The 24,330-nt window shown below is 42.2% G+C and overlaps 1 protein-coding gene across 1 annotated transcript in view; it reads left to right on the forward strand.

The window, feature by feature from the left end:
* The window catches only part of ELOVL6 (ELOVL fatty acid elongase 6), a 74,739-nt gene that overhangs the window by 26,528 nt on the left and 23,881 nt on the right, over positions 1-24,330 (forward strand). The window contains exon 2 of the mRNA XM_030271590.4: positions 22,355-22,486. Within this exon, the coding sequence (XP_030127450.1) occupies positions 22,355-22,486 (132 nt within the window). The remainder of the gene's footprint in view (positions 1-22,354; positions 22,487-24,330) is intronic.

The following is a 24,330-nucleotide window of genomic DNA, read 5'->3' on the forward strand; positions in this document are numbered from 1 at the left end:
GTGGTCAGATTTGGAGGGTTCTTAACTAATTAAAGAATTATTTGTTTGAATCGTAACACATGGCATTCATTACTCTGCTGCAGGATTTGTGTGAAATCTGGAAGTGGTGGCAAAAGAGTGCCTGTGAGCGGGCCTGTAGCTATGGAGTTAAGGCTGCACCACGTCATGTGAAAGTTTCCCTTTGAAATGTGCATGAAGTGAGATGCTTAGTCTTGGATGTCTACTGTGTCTCAAGGTTTTCAAAGTGACTAATGGTTATAATATCTCCCCAGGAGTTTCCTAGTTAGAAACACTTTATGAGAGTCTGCAAAAGGTACTGAGCAGCTCTGCTCTGAAAACCAGACTGGCTACCAAGATCTTGGCCGCAAGCATTTACAGTCACTATCCCCTGTGACATCTAAGACAACACTGCTCAAAAACTTGTTCTTCGCTCTTTCATGCATTGCCAATTGCTGAGGCTCAGTCATATATATGTAAATTTAAATATATGACAACTTCCCAGATCAGTGACTGTTTTTTACCCAAACTGCAATCCTTTTTCTTTTAAAAAAAAGGTAAGCTAGACTTACTGTCCTATATGACATGACTAAATGCTAAGTATTGATCATTATATTTTAAAAATTCATGAAATAACAACACCCTGCAAGCATTTAATTTATCCTGCATCTGCACAAGTGGACATTGGAAGGCCATAGCCTGCAACTACATTTGAAAGAGTGCTCTGATCATATTGTCAAATCCACAGAGGACTGGGTGCCACTCAGCAGTTTTAATTTCATTTTCCATAGCCAAACAGTGGTGAGGGTTTATGAGATCTCCCACCAATAATCTCTTGCAGAAAATAATCCAGTCCAAATAAAACTATTCTTAGGAGACTAAAGAAGGGGAAAGCTGAGGTAAGGTAGGGAATTGCATTTATTACATACATTGCCTATTTTGTCAAAATCAGTGCTTGAGGAGGGTGCTTGTTCAGGATTTGTTGTGTGTCTGTTGTGGCTCCATGTAGAAGCAGGAGTTAGATGGCAAGGTGAAGGAACATGGTTCTAGAGGTATCATCCTCTTAGTGAGACACATAACCTCAGTTGAGCCCATGTGCAGTCATCAGAGAAGGATTGCCAGCTTGAGTGCTTAGAATTTCTGTTTGAGTAATTATAGTGTGTCTACCCATCCTGAAGTTCCCCATGAAAATGTAATAAGTCCCAGTTCATTTAAGTCCTTGAGCAAATAATTTTGTTGCATGTCCATGTCACATTTTACTGTCTGTGAAGAGCTAGCAATATCTTTTAAGGCTTGCACTGGAATGCTGTCAGGGTGAAATTTTTAATATTGGTATGTGCTTATGTATTGGCTGAATTGTATCAGTACCAAACAGAAAAGTATAAATTTTTAAAGGGGTGAATACAGTATATGTTGGCTACTGCTGAAAGTTTGCTGGACTGACAAGAGGGCACAATATACCAGGATTAACATGGCTCACATTCCTAAATGCACTTCTGAACCTAATGAGTGACTAGCTAAACCTTAGACACAGTATGATCTTTTATGGGTTTAGTATTTCTTTTTCCTGTTCTCTTTGCAAGTGTGCTAAGAGCAAACAATCTGTGACAGTGAGTCAGAGAAGCTAATGGTGTTTTGCACAAAAAATCCACAAGCTTTTTCAATTCCAATTATTTCTCTTTCACCTTCATTGAATTCATTGCTGGTGAAAGATGCTGGGTGAACAGTCCTAATGTCTGAAATTTTCTGACTACAGCTGTGTAAAAGTAGCAGTGACCTTCCTCAGCTTTGTATTTCTGCTGAGAGGAAATGATAAGGCTGTTTCTTGCTAAGCATGGGCTTAATACTACCAGCTTGACTCGTGCAGATTATCAAATAGTCTTCAGGTAGTAATGACCTTTGGCCATGGTGAACATGGGCCAGATCTAAACTAGCAAACTGTGAAAGGATCTATATCCCATTACCAAGCTACTATCTGGTCTTCCTCATTACCATTTTAGTGGTAAAAGTTCAAATGAGTTATTTCATTAATAGTCATGAAACTAATTACATTGAAGTGCATCTGTCAGTGGTAAAGACAGCTGACTTCTATGCATATGAATAAATTCAGTCTGTGTTAGGAAATGTTATTCTGCTTCTAAATGAGATAAATACATTGCAAATCATGAAGATGTATTAAAAAGGAGAATGTAGATGTGCCCTACATGTAGATGTGCTTTATTCTGCAGTTCCCTAATGCAGTCAGTTAATGAAGTGAATAATCAGAAGTGCACTTGAGTAGAGGTGGGGTCTTGGGCAATATTTTGTGCCTTATTTCCTCCCACAGACACGAAAAAGTCTGCAAGATAAGAAGGGTAGTGAGGGAGGAGTGTTGCAGCTGACAACCCTCACATTTGGTAAAACCAAATGCACCCCACTATCAAGACTGGTTCGGATATAGAGAGACCTAGGTGTAATGAGAGTGAGTCAGGGAGGAGAGAGAAAAGGAAAGAAGTCTTACATCTGTTCCTCCTAAGTTTTGCCATTGGACTCAAAAGCACAGGTAAGACTGTGGCCAGGCCTATTTTTGTAACACAGTTTTCTGTCTGTAAAATGGCACTGGCCAGTTCTGTGCTGAAGTAAAAAAGCATATGAGAAGAATGTGAGCAGTAACGAGGTTACACGGGCATTTAAAATAGATGGACCATCTTATACAGTGATTATGGCCAGAAGTCAGCTGCATTTACCCACAGTCCACTGTTAGGAAAAGTATTGTATATGGGTAATTTTTACTGTGAATCTGTCTGTATGAACATGTCTTTATGTGTCTCCTAATGCTATGGCATTTTGCACAGGTATGAGAAGCTAGCAGAAGAAGATAGGTTTTCCTCTTGTCTTTATTATCTTTGATTTTTGTGTAGTAAGCAGGCTCCAGCAAACTGTTGTGTTCCAGGACATTATTACAGGAGGTGGGGGGTCTCCGAAGGTTTAAGAAGATGATGCAGACATAGAAAATATAATTATATATTTATCTTACCTCTGGATAACTAAATTGCGATACTTCAAGTGACCTACAGTGAAGTTCATGAGGTGGTACTTTGATATGTATCATACATGCTGCATCCAGTAAGTTATTGTAAACCAAAGATCAAACTCAGTTACTTTCGCTCCTGGTAAGTTCTGGTTTTATTTCTGTTCTTCAGACCTACTCTAGAGAAGCTTCCACTAGGGTAAGTGTACAATGGAGTTGTACAATGCAGATTCACAATGCAGACAACCTGGCACCAATGCAAATTACAGTCTCTAGCACTGCCACAAATGCCAGTGAAATGAACTTTAATGGGCACAGTTGGGGTGTACGGGCCAAAGATTAATAGAAAGAGAGAAACTGGGTTTTTTCTTTAGTAGAGTGAAACTTGCTCCTACTTTGTATGGAATGTTCTTCAGCAGCCTGGGGACTTCCACTTTTTCTTGGGAAGAAGCTAAGCTGTAGTGGGACCAGGGATGATGCCACCTGTGTAGGGAGTCTTGCAAGGAAGCAGGAAGGCAAGCCTGCATTGGTGTGTATCCCCTTCTGACTCCCTGCTAATGCCTGTTGTTAAGGATGCAGAGGCTGTAAATGGCTTGGATTGATTCCTGTGGTTGACCACAGCAGGAACATGGTCAGATGTGTAGTTCTACCTTTGAGATGCCTTTGTTTAATTCAGTCTTGAAAGCTGGGCTGTGTGAATTTTTTAGATGAGGCATAGCTTTTTGAATAGTTTATTTTTCACTTACTACTAAGTAACATGGATAGAGTCAACACACCCATGCAGGGTGTGGTAATCTTGTCAATCCAGTCAGGAAAAGGCAGAATAAAGCACTTCAGAGGTACTGCAAGGAACCCCAGGGAAGGGGAATAGATGTTCAACACACTTTTGCCTGTGAATAAGCCACACAGCAAGAGAGATCACTGAAAGTTGCTAAGTCCCTTAAGAAAGTTTGCTTAATCAAGAAAAAGCATTGGATAGGAACTTGGGGGACTAAGAATTAAAATAATATTGTAAAATCTTTTGAGTTTTCCTGTCTAAATTAGGGATGTCAAATAACAAAACCAGGGCTCACCAATTTTTCAAATTGCTCTGAAATTTTAAGGAATTTTCCATTGATGCCCCTAAGCTTGGTCCAGACCTAAGTTTCTCTGGCAGTCAGAGAGAAGTGAAATCTTTTCCGGCTTCTGTGCAGTTTCACCACATATTTTGGCAATGTTTGGCATCCTCTGTCTGTTATTTCTCACTGGGCCTGTGCAGATAAAAAGGACAGGATACAAATATGTTTATTCTTTCACTGGCATTAGAGCAGCTTTGCCTGCAGCATTTGTGTTTGGCTTGGAGTTGTTGAGTTGTGCTTCTCAGACATAGAAATAGGTGCTTTCTGCCAGCTTATGCCTTAAGCAAGAGTTGTTCCCTACCCTCCCTGCCCAGAAAGTTGCCCTAACTTATGAGTATGTCCAAAGAAGGGCGGTGAAGCTGGTGATGGGTCTAGAGGGTAAGTCCTATGAGGAGTGTCTGAGGGAGCTGGAGTTGTGTAGCCTGGAGAAAAGGAGGTTCAGGAGTGATCTTATCACACTCTACAACTATGTGAAAGGGGGTTGAAGTGAGTTGTGGGGTGGTCTTCTTTCCACGAAAACCACAAAATGGTTTGTGTTGGAGGGGACCCTGGACATCATCGAGTCCAACCTCCCTGCTCAAGCTGGGTCCCTTAGCACATGTTACTCAGGGTTGTGTCCAGATGGCTTTTAAATATCTCCAGGGAAGAGACTCCAGAACCTCTCTGAGAAACTTGTTCCAGTGCCAAGTCACTCTCAAATTAAAGAAATTCTTTCTCAGATAGAAGTTCCTGTGTTCCAGTTTCTGCCCATTGCCTCTCATCCTGCTACTTGGCACCACCAAGAGGAGTCTGACTCCATCCTCTTTGCATCCTTCCCAAGTAGGTGATGGGACAAAAGGAAATGGCCTCAAGTTGCACTAGGAGAGGTTTGGATTGGATATTTGAGAAAATTCCTTCAACCCTTCTTCAGGAAGGGCTGACAGGCACTGGTGCAGGCTGCCTGGGGAGTAGTTGAGTCACTGTCCTTGGTGGTTTTAAAAGTCATGTGGATGTCACACTTAGGGACATGGTTTAAAGGAGAACTTGGCAGTGCTGGGTTAATGGTTGGACCTGATGATTTTAAAGGTATTTTCTGACCTCAGAGGTTCTATGATTCTATTTTTTCTTGATACATGAATGGTTACAGTTAGAGAATTATGTGGAAAAGCGCACACTGGGAGCAAACACCAGCTTGGCAGCCCTTTGTCCACCCTTGCATAGGTGGACAAAGTGCAGATCTCTCTACATCACCTCAGCTGCGACCTGGACTGACCTGAAGTGAGAGAGTGACTCAGTTAATTCCCTGTCAGCCCTTTTGGCACCAGCTGCCACAGTGGCTGAGCTGCCAAGTGCCGTCAGTGCAGTGCCGTGCTGGCCTTAAGGAGGTCTCTTGGGAATGGGGATGAAACTACAAAAGACTTGTAGACATCTGTTGGTAAAAACTTCCAAGATTTACCAAGTCTTGAGCTCAGATAAATATTGTTATCACTAAGAGCCAGGCTCCCTTTCCTTTTCATTTCTGCACACACAGTGTAGGGCCAAACCCTGAAATCTTTATCCTCTTTCTATTCTGTGGTGATGCATAATAAATGCCACTGATCCAAACCAAGCCAGACAAAAACTTGCTCTTACTACAAGTGAGATATTTGCTAGGAATGGGCTAGCAAATGGTTTACTGTTTAGTTCCCAGGAACACACTATTGTCAGCCCAACCAATGCACTAATGCAGCGAAGCATTTTGGCAAAACAATTAGAAGAAGGAGCAATCTGTGCATGGGTACTGCTCAGTGAGCTTTTTTGAGTAAGGGGTTTAAATATTTGGCTCTGAGTTGCCTTCTAAACTGGAGCCCTTTAAACTGTTTGTGTAGCTGCAGAGATCTGGAGTGTTGAGCAAAACTGGGCTTTGCTTGGGGAGGTGTGGGAGCCTGTTCACTGGTAAATTGTAGTTCTTCACTGTTCTGCTGTGCTGGAGGCGAGCACGTGGGGGAAGGGAAGCACAGGCCAGTAAAAGACTACATTTCTGCTATGAGTCAGCCCCAAAGGAATCTTAATTTTAGTTTATTAGTTTTGGGTTGAGCTACCAGTTATTATCAGTGCAGATGAAATCCCTGGGTCTGCAGAGCACTGTGCTGGAGGCAGACTTGATACCATGACAGGGACCTCTTTGGGATCCTTGCTGATCTCACTGCTACTGCAGCCACTCCAGCCCATTTCAAGGTAGAGAGTAATGAGATTTTCTCAAACCTCATCCCAGATCCTGGGCTCTGTGTCTGAGTAGTTTAGGCAGCACTTGTCTTCAGGGACCCTGGAGATAGAGACCATCTTTTGTCACTGGGCTACAAGGATGCAAATGATTTATTAGATGGGCTGGGCTGACAGTCACTGTATGGCTGTGCAAGGACAGATCTTTGTGTCTCTTAATGTTTGCAAACTTACTTTTCCTTTCCTTCTTTCTGTCTTTAGATTTCCCTTCTTTTCTGATAGCTCTTCAGCTCTCCTAGGTGTGTGATTTGTAGGAAGTTTCCTGACCAGAGTATAGCTGTATATAACTCCTATGCTGTTGTGCTGTGCAGGAGTCTCAGTCAGAGTTTCACTGTGTACATCTTGCTCAACAAGTCCCAGCCTTGCAGCTGGGGGGATTTGCATTGGCGCTGCAAGTGCTGCAAAGCAAATTTAATTTTAATTTGCAAATTAAAGGTGCTGACTTTCATTTTTCTGTTTGCAGAATGACTCTGTTGTAGGGTAGAGGTTAGACTTGTCTGCCACCTTTGTACGTCACATCCAGCTGTACCCAGCAGCACTGAGCTTTTCCTCTTCTGGGTCGGTCTGTGTCCCCGGTGATCGTTTTCAGCACAGTCACACAGCAGCTGATTGGGTGCAGGCAGGAGTCCCCAAGCCCAGTTTAATTTTGTAAGGAACCTGAAGGGTCATGCAGCCCATCACCTAGTCTTTAATTATTTTTTTCCCCAGATTTGCCAAGCCCCATCTTTGAAGCAGGCAAACTTTTTTGCACATGGAAAGCAGTCTCCCAGAGTTTGGATGTCCTAATGACTGGGAATCATCTTCCTACCTACACTTAGTGGTGGCTGGCGTCTGTGGGTTTGTTCTGCTGCCAAGAAAACTGAAGTGATTATATACCTTCCTCACCTTCCCTCTTGCATGAAAGCAAACTCAACCTGCCAGGGTTTTTTAATAGACATTAAGCAAGGAAGAGTTGTGTGAGCCTATGTAAGGCATCAAAAGATCTTTAAAAAAAAAAAAGTAAAATTAAAGCATGTATGGTTAGTGCAGGTCGAGAAGCAAGATAATCCTTCAGACCTTGTGAGATCAGCCACACGCTGTGTCTGTTGTGATAGATTTGCCCAGCCTTTGTGCTAGAAACTGTTTCTCACTGTTATTTTGTTAGTGTTTATCATTTAATATGTATGCAGAAATCCTCAATCATGTAAGATGCTTTCTTGTTCCCCCTTTCCCTCCCAAACTAAGGAAGGCTGAAAAGTTAGACTGTACTTAAGCAAAGGCAGCAAAACCATTTCCTAATATTAAAAATGGAAATGGATTACAAAAGGTAGCTGCATTCTTGTTTGTTTTTCCTTTTAATGCAGAGAAGCGTGTTTCCTTTACATTTGTTAATTACAAAAGAAAATTCACCAAGGAGAGTCTTGTTAAACAAGTCTGGCATTGAGCAGGGAAAGAAAGCAAAGAAAAGGACCTGCCTTCACTCTGTAGCTGCTTGATCCAACTCACAGCCATGACCTGAATTTAGTTTCCTTCAGCTTTTTGTTTCCACATTTTTCTTCCATTTTCTTTTTTTTTGGTCCAGTATTGACAGCTCCAGGAAGGATGACAGAGCCCTATATTTTGCCCCCAGGCACCACATGGAAACGCTGATTTAAACATTTAATCATCAGGTGCGGACTTATTTCATGCGACACAGACTTGGAGCCCAGGGAGCCAGGGGAGCAGTGATGCGTGCCCATTGCTGGCAGGCAGCTGCAAGGACTTTAATTTCCCAACCTTCTCTCTGCCTGTCTGACTTCCTCCTCCTCAGACCCATCAGAGACAAGTACTTCCTTAGCCCATTTTACCTCTCCATAAAATGTTTAATTTGGAGAAAGCAGAGATTTTTTTTCCAGACAGACTAAGAGGCAGTGGGTGTGGGAGCACGTGGGATGAGTGCCTTGCAGGATGCTGACCTGAAGTCATGGAAACATCTCATAAAAAGCTTTTGACTAGTGAAAGGAAAGAACTGCAGCTCTAGGTCTAAAATTCTGCCCCTAGAGACACCATTCAGAACGCTCACAAAGTTTGCTGGAGCTTTGGATGCAGAGAATTTACCAGAACTGCTCAGTCTCTCCAAAGTGCTTTAGCATATAAAAATAAGCCATGCAAGGACATCAAGACATTATTCTGTCACTTTCCAGTTATATTACCTGCAAGATGATTAGGTTTTGTACCAGGGTTTGCACATTTTTATTTTGGCTGCCATATGCCAGAAGGCTGCTTTATGTGCCACCCTTGTAGTTAAAACAACTGTATGGTTTAAAATGCTTCAGTGTACAGTGGTGAGGAAACAAAGCAGCTGCTTGAGAATGTTTTTGCACTGTTGCTCTTTTGGATCAGTGCAGCCACTAAATTCACATAGACACATTACCATCTTTTTCTTGGTCTCAAGGAGCTCCCAAACCATTGCTTATTAACACATCCTGTCATCAGTAGGTTTTAGAAGGTCTAATGGAATCAATTCATGAGCCTTCTCAGAAATGTGTCAGCCTGGCACAGCCTGTGAGCACCAAATTTAGCCAAATAGTTTGATTACAGTTTTACTCAAAGTTTATGGTCTTTCTGTGAATGCAAATGGGGTTAAGTTTCAATTACATGGTGTCACATTTTCAACTAGTAACCTCTTTTGTGAATAAATCCATTTTCTTTTATTATTATTTAAGAGGCTCATTTAGCATGTTACAGGTAGTAGTATTATCAGTAGTATTTAATTTTTATCCATAGTGCTGGTGTTATTTAACCAGAGTGAGTGAGAAGTGTTTATTCCCACCATCCAAGCAAACAAGCACATGTGAGACATTAATAAAGTGTGTTATAGTGCTATAGGGAATTTGGTGTATATCAGCACAATGTTTAAATACCGAGATAGAAGAACAAGGAAGCACAATCTGATTTAAATAGCAACAGGTGGTACAGTTACGGCTAAAGTCTAGTTATGTCCATCCGCGCTAATATCCTTGTTTTATTTAGAGCAAAAGCTACCAGGGGTGGGGCAGGATGGATGCAGTGACAACTGTAACACAGATCCAGCATTCTCCAGAAATGAGGGTGAGAAACTCAAAGCTGTATTTATGAGAATTCAGTTCCCAAAAGAACAAACTTCTGCAACTACAGGCTTGATATATCTTTGAACAAGTCACCAGGGTCCTGTGAGATTGCTAAATGTCTGAGGTGGGGAGTTGCTGATTCTTTTTGCTGATAGAGTAGACAGTAGACTTAAAACATAAACTGTAGGCTGAAATAAAAAAAATTGCAATGAATCACAAACTGACTGTGTTTTTGCTTGGCCCAACCTGTTCTACCAACAGGACTGAAACTGCTAAACCAAAACTTTGAGCATGAATGCTGTTCCTTCTTGGCAAAAGACAGAGGACTCAAATATTTTTCTTCAGAGGTTTCTCTCTGACACTTGTCCCTCTGTACTTGCTGTCACTGTGGTGATTCAGGCTAGTGAGAAGGACCAGAATGAAGGGCTGCCCTGGGCATGGCCACGTGAGCTGGTGCACCCCTGCACTGTGCTGACCGTGTGGACACAGCAGCCTGGAGCCCCAGAGAAGCAAAGCAGAGCTTGTGCCTGACATCACTGTTGCTGGCTCTCAGTGCAGGCACAGGCTGACTGCAGCACAGCAGAACCACGGCCAGGATGCCAGCAAACATGGGCACGTGTCTGTGTTGGTGGTCGCTTGGTGGTGATGCAGGTCGGGGTCTCTCAAATGTTTTTGGTTTTAGTGAGCTGGAGTCCCAGTGATCTGGAGAAATTGGATAAAGTAGGAAACCCCTTGCAGTGGGGCAGAAGGGGAATCACTGGCATAGCTCCTTAAAATGTGAATAAACTCTTTTCCCTTGGTGCTTTCAATTCCAAGACTATCTGCCTTTTGAAAACAGGCTGGAGTGAAGTGTCAGTCCATATGCAGAGTAATTGTGAAAGTCTCTATCTAATACACATTTATAGCATGCTTACACTCATAAATCTCAAAGCAAGCTACAGCAACAGAAGAAGCAAAAGCAAAAGCAGTGAACATTAGCAAACTGCCATTTGCTCTAGGGTATCATGGAAGTGGAAGAGCTTGTTGAATACACAGCTGTGCAACTTTTTCTCCAGGCAGTTAGATTAGCTGGGTGGCAAATGTGCAGTTGTGTTGATCATTACCAACCTCAAAGAGATAGGATTTGCCTTCTCAAGGAGGGGCTCATAAAAGCAGGCTACTGTTAATGTGTACTTAATGCCCAGAAACTGAAGTGCCCCGCCCCTGGAGAGTGTGGCATGTGCTTGGATTGTGCAAGTTTAGCAAAAAAGCATCAGATATTTCCCAGTTGCATGTGTGGCTTTTGTGATGGGGCCACCAGGTGCAGGGAGAGTGAGAGTGACCAGTGCCTGGATGTTGCTTTTGTTCAGCTGGTGGGCTCTGGTGGAAGAGTTGCAAAGCACTGGAGCACCTCAGGACATCCTCTGAGAAAACAATGTCTTTGGGAAGATCACTTTATTCCCTCTTGCCCACGAAATCCCACCTGCAGGGGCTGAGGGACTCTTGTATTCTGTTTGCAAAGGGAATAGACTATCCTTGAATGAGATACTGATGCAAATGGGTTCATCTGATCATGGCGTGAGAGAAACAGTGGGCAGATACAGGAGGCAGATTTACTTCTGACTTTTCAACAGCCCCACAAAAGAAAAGTGGTAAGCATAGGTGATGAGAGTAGAGAGTATTCTACTATGGTAGCTGTGTGATACAGAAATCAATGTAGGACTAGCCTGGCTTTTGACTGGAACAGATTGTTTTTTAACCTCTTTATAGGCCACCCATATGTTAGTAAACCTGCCATGGAGAGAAATTTGAGCAAAATCCACAAGTTACAGTGGTGTACAATCCAGTGAAGAAATGAACAGCAATTGGAATATATTAGAAGATGTAAAACATATTTTGGTTATGTGACTTTTGAGAACAAACCAAGGTCAGGTAACTTAAATAAGTTCTCTTCCTTCAAGGGGGGCTGCTTCCTGTTTGAAAAGAAGCTGAAGCAGGATCTCTGACATGCTAGCAGGCTCTCCTATTTATTTGCAATGATCTGGTTCTGCTTTTTGTCCCTTAGTGACCACAGCCATTGAATTCTGAGTGTTGATATATGTGAATTGCTTAAAAATTTATTCATATTTATGCCCTTTCTTGCTCCATTTGTCTGCCTGTCCAGAAGTGCCAGATGTCAGTCACCACTCTCTCCTCATAATACTCCTTTTCCTTCTCTTGGGTCATGTATGCAGCCACTTCCCCTATAGTCCAGATTCACCACCTTGTTTGTGATTTCTTTCCTTTTGGCATCTCCTGTCTTTTAACAGGTCCCCTCTGAGGAAGATTTAGCAGACACTAGGACAGGCAAGTTGCTTTGTATATATAACACTTTCATGTTATACTTCCTAATCCTTCAGTAACCTGGTCTTCTTACGCTGCGATGGAAAGTGAAATACAGCTAAGCAGTTTAGTATTCCATCTAATTAGGTGAGGGGGTGGCTAAGGGCGGAATGCAGTCAGTCAAACCATCGTGGCTGGAAGCAAAAAGAGACTCAGACTCTTTAGTTTGGGAGACCCAGTGGGTCCTGCCCCCTGTTGAGAGAGACAGAGGGGTGTGTGCCAAGCGTGACGCTGTAGGCAGAGGTGGAAAGCCAGAACAAGCTGTCACAGCCATATTGCTGACAGGATGGAGATAAGCTACATTAATGCCTTGTACTTTGTACTGCTTTGTGCCACTCCTGCTGGTTTATGCCAATTGTTTTGGACTTGTTCAGGAGTGCAAGTGGCATGTCTGCAGGAAATGGCCAAAAAACAGCCGGGCTGTGATATTTAGTTGAGGAACAGGTGTTGGTGATTGAACAGCTTTTGCCACATTCCTTTGTCCCATTTCTTCCACTACAGGTTTAGGAATGTCATCCTGCTTCTTAAATTTTGTCCACCTCAGATCCTGAAAATTCTGACAGTAATTAGAAAATTACTTCCACTAGTTTATTGGTTGCAGTATTTCTCATAGTGTTTAATATATTCCTCAAAGACTTTTAGTTGGATTCAGGCCAGTTTGCCTCTACTTTTGCATTTGAAAGGGTGTGCTTTAAAGATACTGCCTTGACTGATTTCAAGTAAAACAGTTCTGGATTTAATGGAGAAGCTATAGGTCATGGTCAATCACATGGGAATTCTGACAGGTTGAAAGTACCCAGAAATTTATTAGCAGATTATTCTGGGTATTGAAGCCTCCACTGGGAATGAAAAGCAAGAAACTTAAGTAAGTAGTAGTGAGGTTTCGTTCATGAAAATGCCATTTGGTTATGACAACGTAATCAGATAATGATACCTTCCCTTCCGGTGGACATGTTGGACAAGTGGCAAAGCATCGTCCTGGAAGGAAGTAGCGGCATGTAAACCTGCCTCCTAGCTACTCCAAACTGCTTTGTGTTGCAAGTTTTGAGCTCTGCTGAAACACCTTTCTGTTTGTTCTGACCCAGTTCCCAGTTGATTAAGAAGTAGAATGGCTGTTGGGCAATGCTCTTTGTTTTAACAAGGTAATTGAAAAGATTATGAAAAGATTGCCCCATTTTTTTCTGGATTTTGCCAGTTTCTGATTGGTCAAGAGTTAGGTCTGGCTTCACTGCAGCATGTCCACTAGCATCCTTTGTCACTTGCTCTCTCACCCATAGACAAAGGTCACATGTCTTTGAAAATTCTATTAGATATACATCAAGCAGTCCTTGACATCATGCATCAAAAAGTACTGTGGAACCAGTCAGAGCAGGCAGTTGTTCTCAAGATGACCTGATTTTTCTTCAGTAGGGAATGCTGGAAGATATTCTTTCATTTGCTTCTCCACCAAAATGTCCTTTTTTCATGAGTTCCATTTGCTGCCTTCTCTTCCACAGGTTGCCTGGACATTCAGAAAGTTTGAAAGCAAGATATTTTATTCCGCAATTCCATTACTGCAATATCACTGGTACCAATATCTCCTTTTAATCAAAGCTAGGCCACCAAATGATATTGCTGGGTTGCTCTCATCCATGTGTATGGCTTTAGGTCTTTAGGTGGGGAAGAAAAGGGGAGTAAGTGTATATCTGACATGGTTTATGAATGGTATGTGCCAGTTTAGAATTCCCACTAAAACCCACGCTCCTCTCACTCACTCCCTTCCTGGCCACTCCCCTGCTGCAGAGAAGAATTGGACACACCACAGGCTGAGATAAGAACAATTTACTGGAAAGAGCAAATGGTAGCAGCAGCAATACTAATGGCAGAGGGAATGGGAAAGGAAGGATTCACACACGAAACCCCCAGCAGCCAACAGGACTGGACAGCTCCCCCTGCCATGCTCAATTGACCAAAAGGAACCCCTTCTTTCCAGAAAAGACTTCCTTACCTCCAACCTCGGCAGTGACATGTGCTGGCACAGAATAACCTCTGGGTCTGAGCCAGGCCCCCTCCTGGCTCCTGCAAAATTAACCCTGCCCTGGCCAGACCCAGGATAGTAGTCTAAATTATTGTGCTTTTCAGGCATCTCCTTAGTTTGGTTTCCTCCAGGATAATGTAATGTTTTCTAGCACTGAAGAAGTTATATGGTGATGCTTTTTATAAGGTGGTCAACAAGCTCTGACTGTAAGGTCTTAATTGTGTATTACTTTTTGCTGTCCTGTTTCTGCCCTTGCTCTCTGCTCTATGGGAAAATCATGCATGACTCCTTTGGCTGAGAATGCTCTCAGGGAAACCAGAAAAGTTTTATTTGTTTGTGTTTTGCAATCCACTGACAGTAGCAACATCATTTTCTGAGACTGTATTGCAGAAGGCTGGAAGAGGGCAATGTCTGCTGGAATGTCTTTTAGGGCGGATGGATAGAAAAATAACACACTGCTTGCAACCCCTCCATTTTCCATGCTTCATCTTGAATGACTGCTTTTATTTTTACTTAAATATTTTCTGAGACCTAGCAGACACTTTCCCAGAATAATTTCAAATTGCTTTTGCAATGGTAGAGGGACCTGAACTTGCCATTGTGGTGGTGAGGCTTTCTGCAGGTGCACAGGCGAAGGCAGCTTCAGTAAAGTATTGTTATTGATCTGTTACTTGAGTTGTGTTTTGTCTCATTTAATAAACAAATATCTATCTGCTAAGCAGTTTAAAAAAGCAGCACCTCTCTATATAAATAACATTTTTAATTTCTTCAGGGATCTTCCTGCATTTGAAAGACTTATGTTGACATACTCCTTCAAGTGTAAAATTATGAAATGTCATAACCATTGATTAATTTGATCAGATAGAGCAGATCAAAGGAGAAAGGCAGTTTGGAGATCTAGTTATTTTCATGTTATGTCTGTATGACACACCTCTATTAGCATCTTCATTAACTGCTTTTAGGTGAGAGGTAGAAACAAAGAGAATGACTTCAACTGGGAAGAATATGGGTTAGTAGTCCCCAAGTTCACTTGAAGTTGTGTTTACTAGCTCCAGGTTTTTATGGTGGAGGCCAGAAGTTTACATTTACATTGACGAAATTAAAAGTGAAAGTACTGTAGCTTTTCATCAGAACTGCAATGCCTATGACCTACGTTAGCTTCTCTGCTTTCTGCCATCTCTCTGCCAACTGCCTGAAAGTCTCAGCAAAGCCTGCAAAAACCAAGTGGAATTGGGACACCCTGATTTGTCACCTGTTATAACCCCAAATCTTTGTCTTAAGAACTATGTATGCTGTCAGAGTGATATCAGTGGATGTAGCAGAGGCTCCCAGTCAAGGAGTTTCTCTGACTGCACTGAGCTTCTGTAAAGGCTCTTAACAGAGACAGGGATGGTCATCATTTTTCCAGTAGGGTCCTGTGTGGCTAGATTCAAGCCTTAGCACTGGCCCCCTTGGCGGGGGTTGTGCAAAAATGGTTGTTACGTATGATCAGTATCGCAATACCGGGGTCAGATGCCATCCCTGGGATGTGGCCCATCCTTGGGATGTGTGGTGGCGCTGAGGATGGGGTGATAGAGGCTTTGACTCAGGCTGAACCGTGTCACTTGGGATACCAGCTGGGCAGGAAGGTATGGTGTGGCTCACCCCAGTCACCCAACCCACTGGGCTGCAACTTCTACTGCTGCCTGTGCCAGGTGAAAGCTTCAGGCGTGGCTGTTGTCATGGCAAGCACACTCACCTGCCATCTCCACTGGGCAGGTCCCTTTCAAAGCTTAAGTGGAGGAAGTCTGGGGCAGAGCCAGAGATTAAGCTGATTTTCCTTTAGTGATCATTTTGGCAACCTGGTTTCAAAACCCAAAGATCCGGAACTTGTTTTGGGCTCTTTTTCTGAAGTGCTTTCTATTTGAGACGTTCTTTTCTCTTGTGACATGGCTTATATTTGGGATTGTAACTTAAAAGGTTTTTACAGATTTATGGTTTGTTCCATCAAGCCTGTATGAGGCTTATAAAGAACAGGGGACTATGCTTCAGAGCTGAGTTTGCCCCTTCTATCTGAAAAAAAAACCCACCAAAATTGTTCCTGTTTTTTCCTAACTTTGTTTATTATTATTGCTTTTTCTAACTTTGTTTTTTCACCCTTATGCTTTCCTTATATTTTCCCACTCACAGAGAAAACAGAAAAAGTGCTGCTTTTTTTGTCCCTAGCTGCCCACATTTGAAGAGTGTGGCTAATACACTGTAACATGTATGTTTTACAAACATGAGTGTTACGAATTACTGGCAAACATTTCAACGAAACAGATGCAACCATCAGGGAGGTGCAGGACATGAGCCACCTTCCCCCATGCCCCCACACTTCCGTGCCCTTGTTTCTCCTCTCTGTAATTTACGGGCTGTTGGCTGCCCTGCCAACGCAGGAGTGGTTTCCTGCCCCGGGTCTGACTGAATGCAGTGTGGGCAGAGGCTCAGGTGGGCACAGCCTCTTGCTCCCCTGGGACAGTGCTCAGGTAAATTGGCTGGTGGTGAACTGGGGCTATCTCCACTGGACCAGAGCAGGCTATGAGCTGGGGATATACTCAAAATATATTTTGATAACTTAAGAAAATAGTTGCTCTGCTCTTCAGAGGTTGCTGCCCCTGCAGTTCTCACCTTTGGCACTCTGACCTGGGCAGTGGGGTACCTGGCTTCAGGCTGCCCCTGAGCTCAGCCACTGGCACTCGTAGAGCAGAGTTGCTCCAGCCTTGGGGGAAGAACAGACTTGCCCATCCAACAGTACCTGTCAGGAGGAGGCTGAATGGCCTTTCCAGACGCGGGCTTTAGAAATGAAGGGATCAGATGATTGGTCTGAGATAGGTCTGTGCTTTCTCTCTGATAGTTTTTTACGTCAAAGACCATCATCAGTGAATCACCTACATGTGTGTGTGACTGTCATCATTGCTGTGCTAAATATAAATGTCAAAGGGTATTGAGGTGCCAGAATAAATCAGACCCTGTTGGCATGCGTGTATCAGACAGGTCTTCCTCTTCTGTGTGTCCTTCTCTCTCTGTTAGGAAGGCTGCTACGGTCAGTGGGAAGCAGCTGCAGGAACTCAAATCAAATCTAAGCCAGGAGTACAGGTTATATTTTCATAACAGATCTGGCATATCCACACATTGGATCTCTTCTTCCTGATTCTGTCAAAATTATATCAGTGAAGAGAGAGAGAAAGGTTTGCTTTGACAATATTTCTGAGGTAGAAACACTGAGAGACTGAGTAGCATTTTCACACCTTTTTTTATACAGAATGTGTGATTTTTAAATAAGCACTAGAGAGAAAGTAACTATGCCAAGGCTACCAGCCCTGTTGCCTGATCTGTGGACATGGGTATGGTGTGTGATTCACATGTGTTCAGGTTAAGCACTTGGACTAGACTCTCAAGGTAGGAGTTTCAATTATAAACACAAGTTCTTGTTGTTATTTTCTGTTGAAGGCTGGGAGAAAGCAGTAGGAAAATTCCCTTACATTTCATATAGCCAGACATTATTTTTTATTTTTTTTTTCCCACTAAATCTGTTGGGTTTTTTTTTACATCAATAAAATGGTGATGAAGAAGGCCAAGAGGAAAACATCAGGAACCTGAAACTGCCTGCTTACTTTCCAGCAACTCTGCTCTGGCAACTGCAGTGAGGTTTTTTTTAACCTGTTGTGCTCCCTTCACAACAGATGAAGAAGTGGTAGTGAATTTAAGAATGAGCTTTGAATGTGCAAAATAAATACGCCTTGATTTTGAAAAGCTTAAAAAATCTTACAGAATGTACAAAGAGGGGGCTAACGCCACTTTACTACTCCCCTACTGAAGGCTGTTATGCAGATAATCCTGTATAACATGATAAAGGATAGTTAATCTGTCATAAGGTTGTCCTTTGAGCATTTCTATAAGGACTTTCTTTAATGATTAAGGAAAATCCTGTGGAAATAGTCGATTTTTTAAAAAACACACACACACATACATCTGTTTCAGTTTACTCATTAACATCAGAGAACTCTACGATAATGACTCAGTCTGCTATTTTCAGGAGAAAAAATGGCAACAGTGCATCTGGGCTTGAAACCACCTCCTTCAGCAGTACCGCAATATTCAGGGCTATTTCACTTTGCATCAGAGATGGGGGGATGTCTCACACTGCTGCACATGAGGCTCACCCTCAGGATTTGGTCCCTAATTTTAGAATACTGTGGTAATTCTTACATTTTCAGCATTTTATAAATAATGCTCCTGTGGAAGTCAGGATTTCTTAATCCTCAGCCATTTGTTTACAACTGCTTCCCTCTTTGGATTATTTGCTGCCTCTTCCCAGTGTTGTGTTTTCCTGCCTGAGGCTTGGGTGGTTGATCTCTTCTTGTTGATCTTCTTGATCTCCGTGGTGCCTTGAGTAGGCTTTCCTGTGTGGGACAGACTCCCTGGCTGGAAATGAGGAGAAGCTTTGTTTCTGTCTTTCTTTATAATTCTCAATTTCTGCCTCCCTCTTCTCAGCTATACTTTTCCTCTTTCCTGTCTCTGTTCCTCTGCCACAGGTGTGTCCATGGATGCAGGAAGCATCCTTCTATGGCTTCCAGTGTGAAAGGACTTCTCTCCTTGCCTTCCATGCTGTCCCAGCTTCATGTCCATCTCATGGCTGCCAGCTCTCATCATTTGCTGCCACACTTAACTATCCATCCTTTCTATTCTTTTTCTCCCATCATGTCTCCCAGCTTCTTCCTGTCCCTTTGCCTCATGACACAGCCATCTCTCTACTACTCTCCTGTCTCGCATCTTCAGCCCATAGCCGCTCTTGCCTCCCTCTCTTGTAGTAAGCCCAAATACAATTTTCAATGGGTTCTCCAGAAACCTATAAAGGGGGAAAGAACTGGCAACTTTTGTCAGAGGAACATGGAGTTGTACTGAGTAGAGATAGTACTTGTTCCCTGAAGTCTGAAAATGTAGGAAGGTGGGAGACAACTGTGAGAAACAGAAATGACAGAAAAATGTGGAGGATTTGGCAGCCCTGTCTTTATGTCTACTGTGTTACCGTGTAGAACAGAATTGAAGACAAACATGTGAATGTGCTAACATTTAAGTTATTGGATGCAAGTCTGTTACTAAATTACTTTGAGGGATTTTATTTTTTTTGTTTCAAGTTTAATTTTTTTTGTCATCATTCTGCTCTATTTAGTTTCTCTTCAGGTAGTAATATTGAAAAGGTACATTGTTCCATAACAAGTCCAAACCTCTGTCATTCAAAATGCTTGTTCGATATTACTCTTGTTTGGCTAAAAGCATATCAGACCTAATTGAATTCCATCAGATTGCCATTACTTTGTGTCACTAGCCCAGGATCAGACTGTAGTATGAATCTTTGGGAAAATCCATCATGAAAACACTAGTGGGAAACTGGTTAATACCAGTCTAATGGAGTTTATCAGATTATCTTAAGAGTACATACCTCTGCAACCCCTTTGTAACTCTTATCACCTGGCCTGCCCAGTTTTTTAACCATTGTTAGGCTGAAAAAAGGGGGGAAAATCAAAGTCCTCTGTGTGCAAAAAGTAGCAGGGATCAAAACGGTGGATGATTTCATGATCGGCCTATTCGCTATTCAGTACTGTGCTTACCTCTGATTGGAGAAAATACTACTGTGTCCCTCCTTGTCTGAAACTGCTTGCAGCTGCTCTTTGCAGTTCATGTCATGTGTGAAGTCAAATCTTACCATGTCTGCCTCTGCTGATGCAAAGCTGCATACTCTGGGAGTACCATTTACCATAATTGTAAATAATGCTATACTCATTACAAAGCTCTAAAGTGACCTAAAATTTATCTGTTCTAATTACTGTAATGTAACTATTGACCTCAATAAATTGATCGAACTCACAAAAGATAGTATCAGTAATAAGAAGCAAAATGAAATGTTACTTGATGTAAATATATAGATTATCTGGCTCAGGAAGAAATGGAGACAGACAGAAGATAGACCTGAACTGCTAACTCATTCAGACTGCTTTTTTTGTCTTGAACTGGAACTGAAGTTGAACCATTCCTTTGAAGTCTCGGCTGTATTTGATCTAGAACTGAACTGTTTCCAGCTAGCCTTCCTTCAAAGTGTCTCTAGCTACTGCTCTTGAATCCTGACATCCTCCCATGCCAGCCTGCATGGCCTGTGCTGTGTTGGCAGCTGCATGGCAGCACTGCGTGGCAGTCTTTTCCCCTGCACTACTGGGGATGTCATCCTGCACTGCTCTCAACTGCTTTGAAGATCCGTGCATGGATCAGTGCAAGACAGACCTTACCCACACCCAGGGTGGCAGTGGGCTGGGCTTCACACTGCTGCTGAAAAGGCTGCAGAGGGAAGGACATGGGAATGCAGTCCAGACTCACACTAAGTGCCTGCTTCTATCTTTCAACCCGTAAATCCTGTGTAAACAGTTAGGTGGTTCAGTACGAGCAAGCTTGACGTGGTTCATCATTACCCAGACTGGTTAACAAATATTTACTGATCTTCAGCCAAGTTAAAGTGCGGTCATGCTTTCAAACTCTGTCTCTTCCCTGATCAGTGAAGTGAAAATAAACACTTTTTTTCTGTATTATTCTGTATTATATGAATAAGGGTGGGCGTTTTGTCGTTTTCAAAACCTGGTCATGATAACCATTGCCATGGCAATTAGACCATCTCAGTGCACAGGGTGAGAGGATGCTGGCTCTGTGGTCATCCTGGTATTCCTGGGGCTTTTGCCAGCATGGATGCTAAAGCTCACCCAGTGGCTTACAGGCACTGGGTCCTCCCTTCTCAGAGCATCAGGTGTATTTTTATGTAGTTACCTGTGTTTTACAACACAGAGCTATAAATACATCAGTAGAAACAGAGTTTGTCAGTGGACAGAAAATGGCATGCTGCAGAATGCTTATTGATATGCATCTATCTCTCCTGAGTTAGTTTTTACTTAGCTTTCAAGCTTATATAAAATTCAATTCATTTAAATTGATTGAAGGTTACGTGTGCTTTCTTTGTATTTCCAGTCAGATGTGCTACAGCTTTCTTAGTTTTTCTGAACCATCCAGGAAGACCCTTGGCCACTGAGAGTCTTGTGATCCACTACCAGCTGCCTTGAGGAGACACAGGTGCAGGCTGTGCTGTGCCACACTGCTTGGCCCTCAGGACCGTGCTGTGCTGGACAGATTCCTTGCCACAGCGTAACCTCAGCTGGGCAATCACAATGGAAGAGCCTAGAGGTGGCATCTACTTGGTACCAGTAGTGACACCATGACACTTAACGTGTTTCTGTCTTGAGGTGAAGCAACATACTGTCATTTAAACATCCAGTTGAAAATCCTATGGAAAGTTGGAAGACCTGAATATGGGTGAGCCTCTCTCCCAGTGGGAAGCATGGGCACTGTGCCATGCCTGGATCATAGTCTTGTCTGCCACTGCTGCCCTTGGGATTTCAGTGTCAGAATCAACTAAAGGTCTTGTAGACTACTGCTGTCTTTTCAGTCATGTTAATGAAATATTTACCTTTCTTGAGAGTATTTGTCATTCTTTCTTGGTGTACAAGAGGAGCCAGAAACTCCTGGTTCAAAACCATAGTCCACCCTATATTTGTGAATGCAATGATAAATTATGTAGAGAAAATTCTATTCCTGACTAGATGCCCTTCCAGTTAGGCCACCATTAATGGTGTACATCATTAAGCCTTAGTCAGTATAATATTGTGCTGTGTGGGAAGGAATCCCAGACTTAGTCTATTTTTGACCTCTAATGGTTGATTTAAAATGAGTTATAGTAGAGAGTTCAAATATTTGGTGATTATTGCTGAGCTGGACTACTGTCAGGCAGTTTTAAAAATAAAATTCACAATTTGAAGAGTATAATTGAAGTTCCTTTAGAGAGCCCGGCTTGACCTTTCAGCAAATGCACTGGATTTCATGAACCAGCACTCACGGGCAGAGCGATGCCACAGGGCAATGCCAACCAGCATGGTCCTGCTGCTTAATGGGGCTATTGACCTCTTCTCACCGATTCTCTGCTTTTTGTGAGGCTCATCATGGTGTGTTGCAGTGCTCATGATCTTTAAGTGTCTTTTTAGGGGAAGCAATTGGAAACTACATTTCCACATAGGGAAGATCCCGCAGGAAACAAAAATTTGTATCAAAAAGATAAATGAGGTGCAAAATGTGATCAGCTGGTTCAAGTACCAGCCATGTGTTGCTTGTCTGGGCTCTGCCATATCTATTCTATTCCTCACAGAAGTTCAGTCTTCTGAAACTGGAGAAGAATGGGAGCCAAATTTGTCTATCCTTTTCCAGAACTTTCCCCAGGGTCAGTTTTGCCTGCAGCCAGCCCTGAGTGTGTGCAGGCATGTGGTTTCATACAGATACAATAAGCTCAGCTGGGATGCAGGAATGTCTCCAAAAGAGTTTCCTTTCAAGGAAGCGCACAAGCCCTTAGCAGTGATGTCCATATGTGACTTTGCTGTGTATCTAATACTAATTAAACATTTGACAGGTGTTTTCTGGTTTTGTTTTGCAGGAAGAAATCATTCCTGTTTTCAGCTCTGTATGCTGCCTTTATATTTGGTGGTCGGCACCTAATGAACAAACGAGCAAAATTTGAACTGAGGAAGCCGCTAGTGCTCTGGTCTTTGAGCCTCGCCGTCTTCAGGTAGGCACTTCTTCATACCACCTGCCTTTGGCATCAGGCCTGGAGAGGTTGGGGTTCTTCACCTACAGCAGCACTGCTAATGCAACAACAGGCTCACACAGAAGTGGCATTTCTTTGCTTCTGCTATCCAGGGTTGTGTCCTGATCCACTCCTTAACATTGAAATGATCCCCTTTGACTTACCAGATCATAGAGCATTTGAAGAGGGGAGAAATCAATAACCCTCTTGAAGAACAAATGTGCAAATACAGGAGGACATGAGAAAAAATGCTTATCATTGCAATAAATTTACCATGCAAGCTACAAATGGAAATAAACACATTAAGATGTTAGTCTTGTCTCACCTACTAGTAGTATTATGTTTATGTGGTGTATATATATAGAATATTTAGTCAGGACTCTGATCTCCATTACAGTGAGGTAAAACAAAAGTCACTGCTTTGATGACAATAAATTTGACCACTGTAACTGATATCAGGAGCTGGCTTCTGGTTATTCTCATCACAAATTGCTTGTGACTGTAGCAAAAAGGTGACTCCACAGGGAAGGGCTGTTTCTTAGTGATTCACCTCTCTTGGCTGTGTGTTGAATCCATATTTAGTATGGGGAATGTCATATTCAGATTACTGATAGTTGTTGAAGTCAAGTAAAATTTATCAATCTGAGCTCCACTTTATATATTTAATATGCTAATTTTTAATGAGGCCGAAGATAAATAAATGAATAAACAAAAGCTGAAAAAATATCCCTTACAAAGACGTGAATTTTGGTACAAATTGCTTGTAATAATACACAGATGGCCTGAGAACTATCCTTCATTTCAGGGACTGTTGGGACTGTAAGTTAGAGCTCACTGAACAACATACATACATACCATCCACAAACCATTATCAAACTCTGCTACTTAAATCTTTCTCATTTCAATATAATAATTACTGATTATATTACTTCATAACTACATAAAACACGTTTGTTTACTGAACAGGTGTGAATGGTGCATTGCTTTTCACAGGATGGGAATAGTTTTTGCTGAGAGACTACAGGGTGAAATAAGGCGGGAATGGGAAATTTGGCTTTTTTCATGGCTTTTCCTTTTGTTCTCCAAAATTCTATCACCTTGAAACTTCCCAAAATTCTGGCAGGGGAATACAAATTGTATTTCTAATAGCTACAACATGCTTACAAAAGAACTTCAATTTGGCTTGGTTTTAATAGTTCAACAACACATCAAGAATATCTCAGAGCAGACAAAACTTAGTGGTCTGGAGAACTTTGAGAGCAAGTTCTAACACTGTGGATATTTGTAATTTTCATTTGATTGCATTTGGTGCTATATTTCTGGCTGTGTGTCTAACATAATTTTACTTTAAGGTCCTATAAGCAATTGTAATTGCTTGTTCCAGAAATGGCTGAATCTCAGCAGCTGTTGAATTGGTTCCTAGATGGCATTTTGGTTTTGGATCAGTTTGTAAAGTTGTTTGTAGCCAGCAGGATCCGAATTCTGATAGCACTTTCTTAATGAATGTGGACAGTAGGAACTAGCTGGCTTACACAAAGCATTTGTAGTTTAATTCTCAATCTGAGGTGGAGAAGCATGATTTTGGGACTCTCCTTTGCATAAGATGTCCAGGGAGAATTTAAAAATCAAATTATTTTGAGATGTGGCTGACATTCATGGTGTGGGGTTTTAAAGCAATTTCACTGGCTAATTTCCTTCCAAAATCTCAAGTGATCAATGAATAGCTTGTATTTACACTACACTGCCCAGATGGACTTTGAAATCAACAGATTCATTACTTGCTGACTAGAGTTTCCCATCATGAGCATATGCAGTAGCTAACTCAT

Source organism: Taeniopygia guttata, chromosome 4 (assembly GCF_048771995.1).
Source record: "Taeniopygia guttata chromosome 4, bTaeGut7.mat, whole genome shotgun sequence".
NCBI classification, from domain to species: Eukaryota; Metazoa; Chordata; class Aves; order Passeriformes; family Estrildidae; genus Taeniopygia; species Taeniopygia guttata.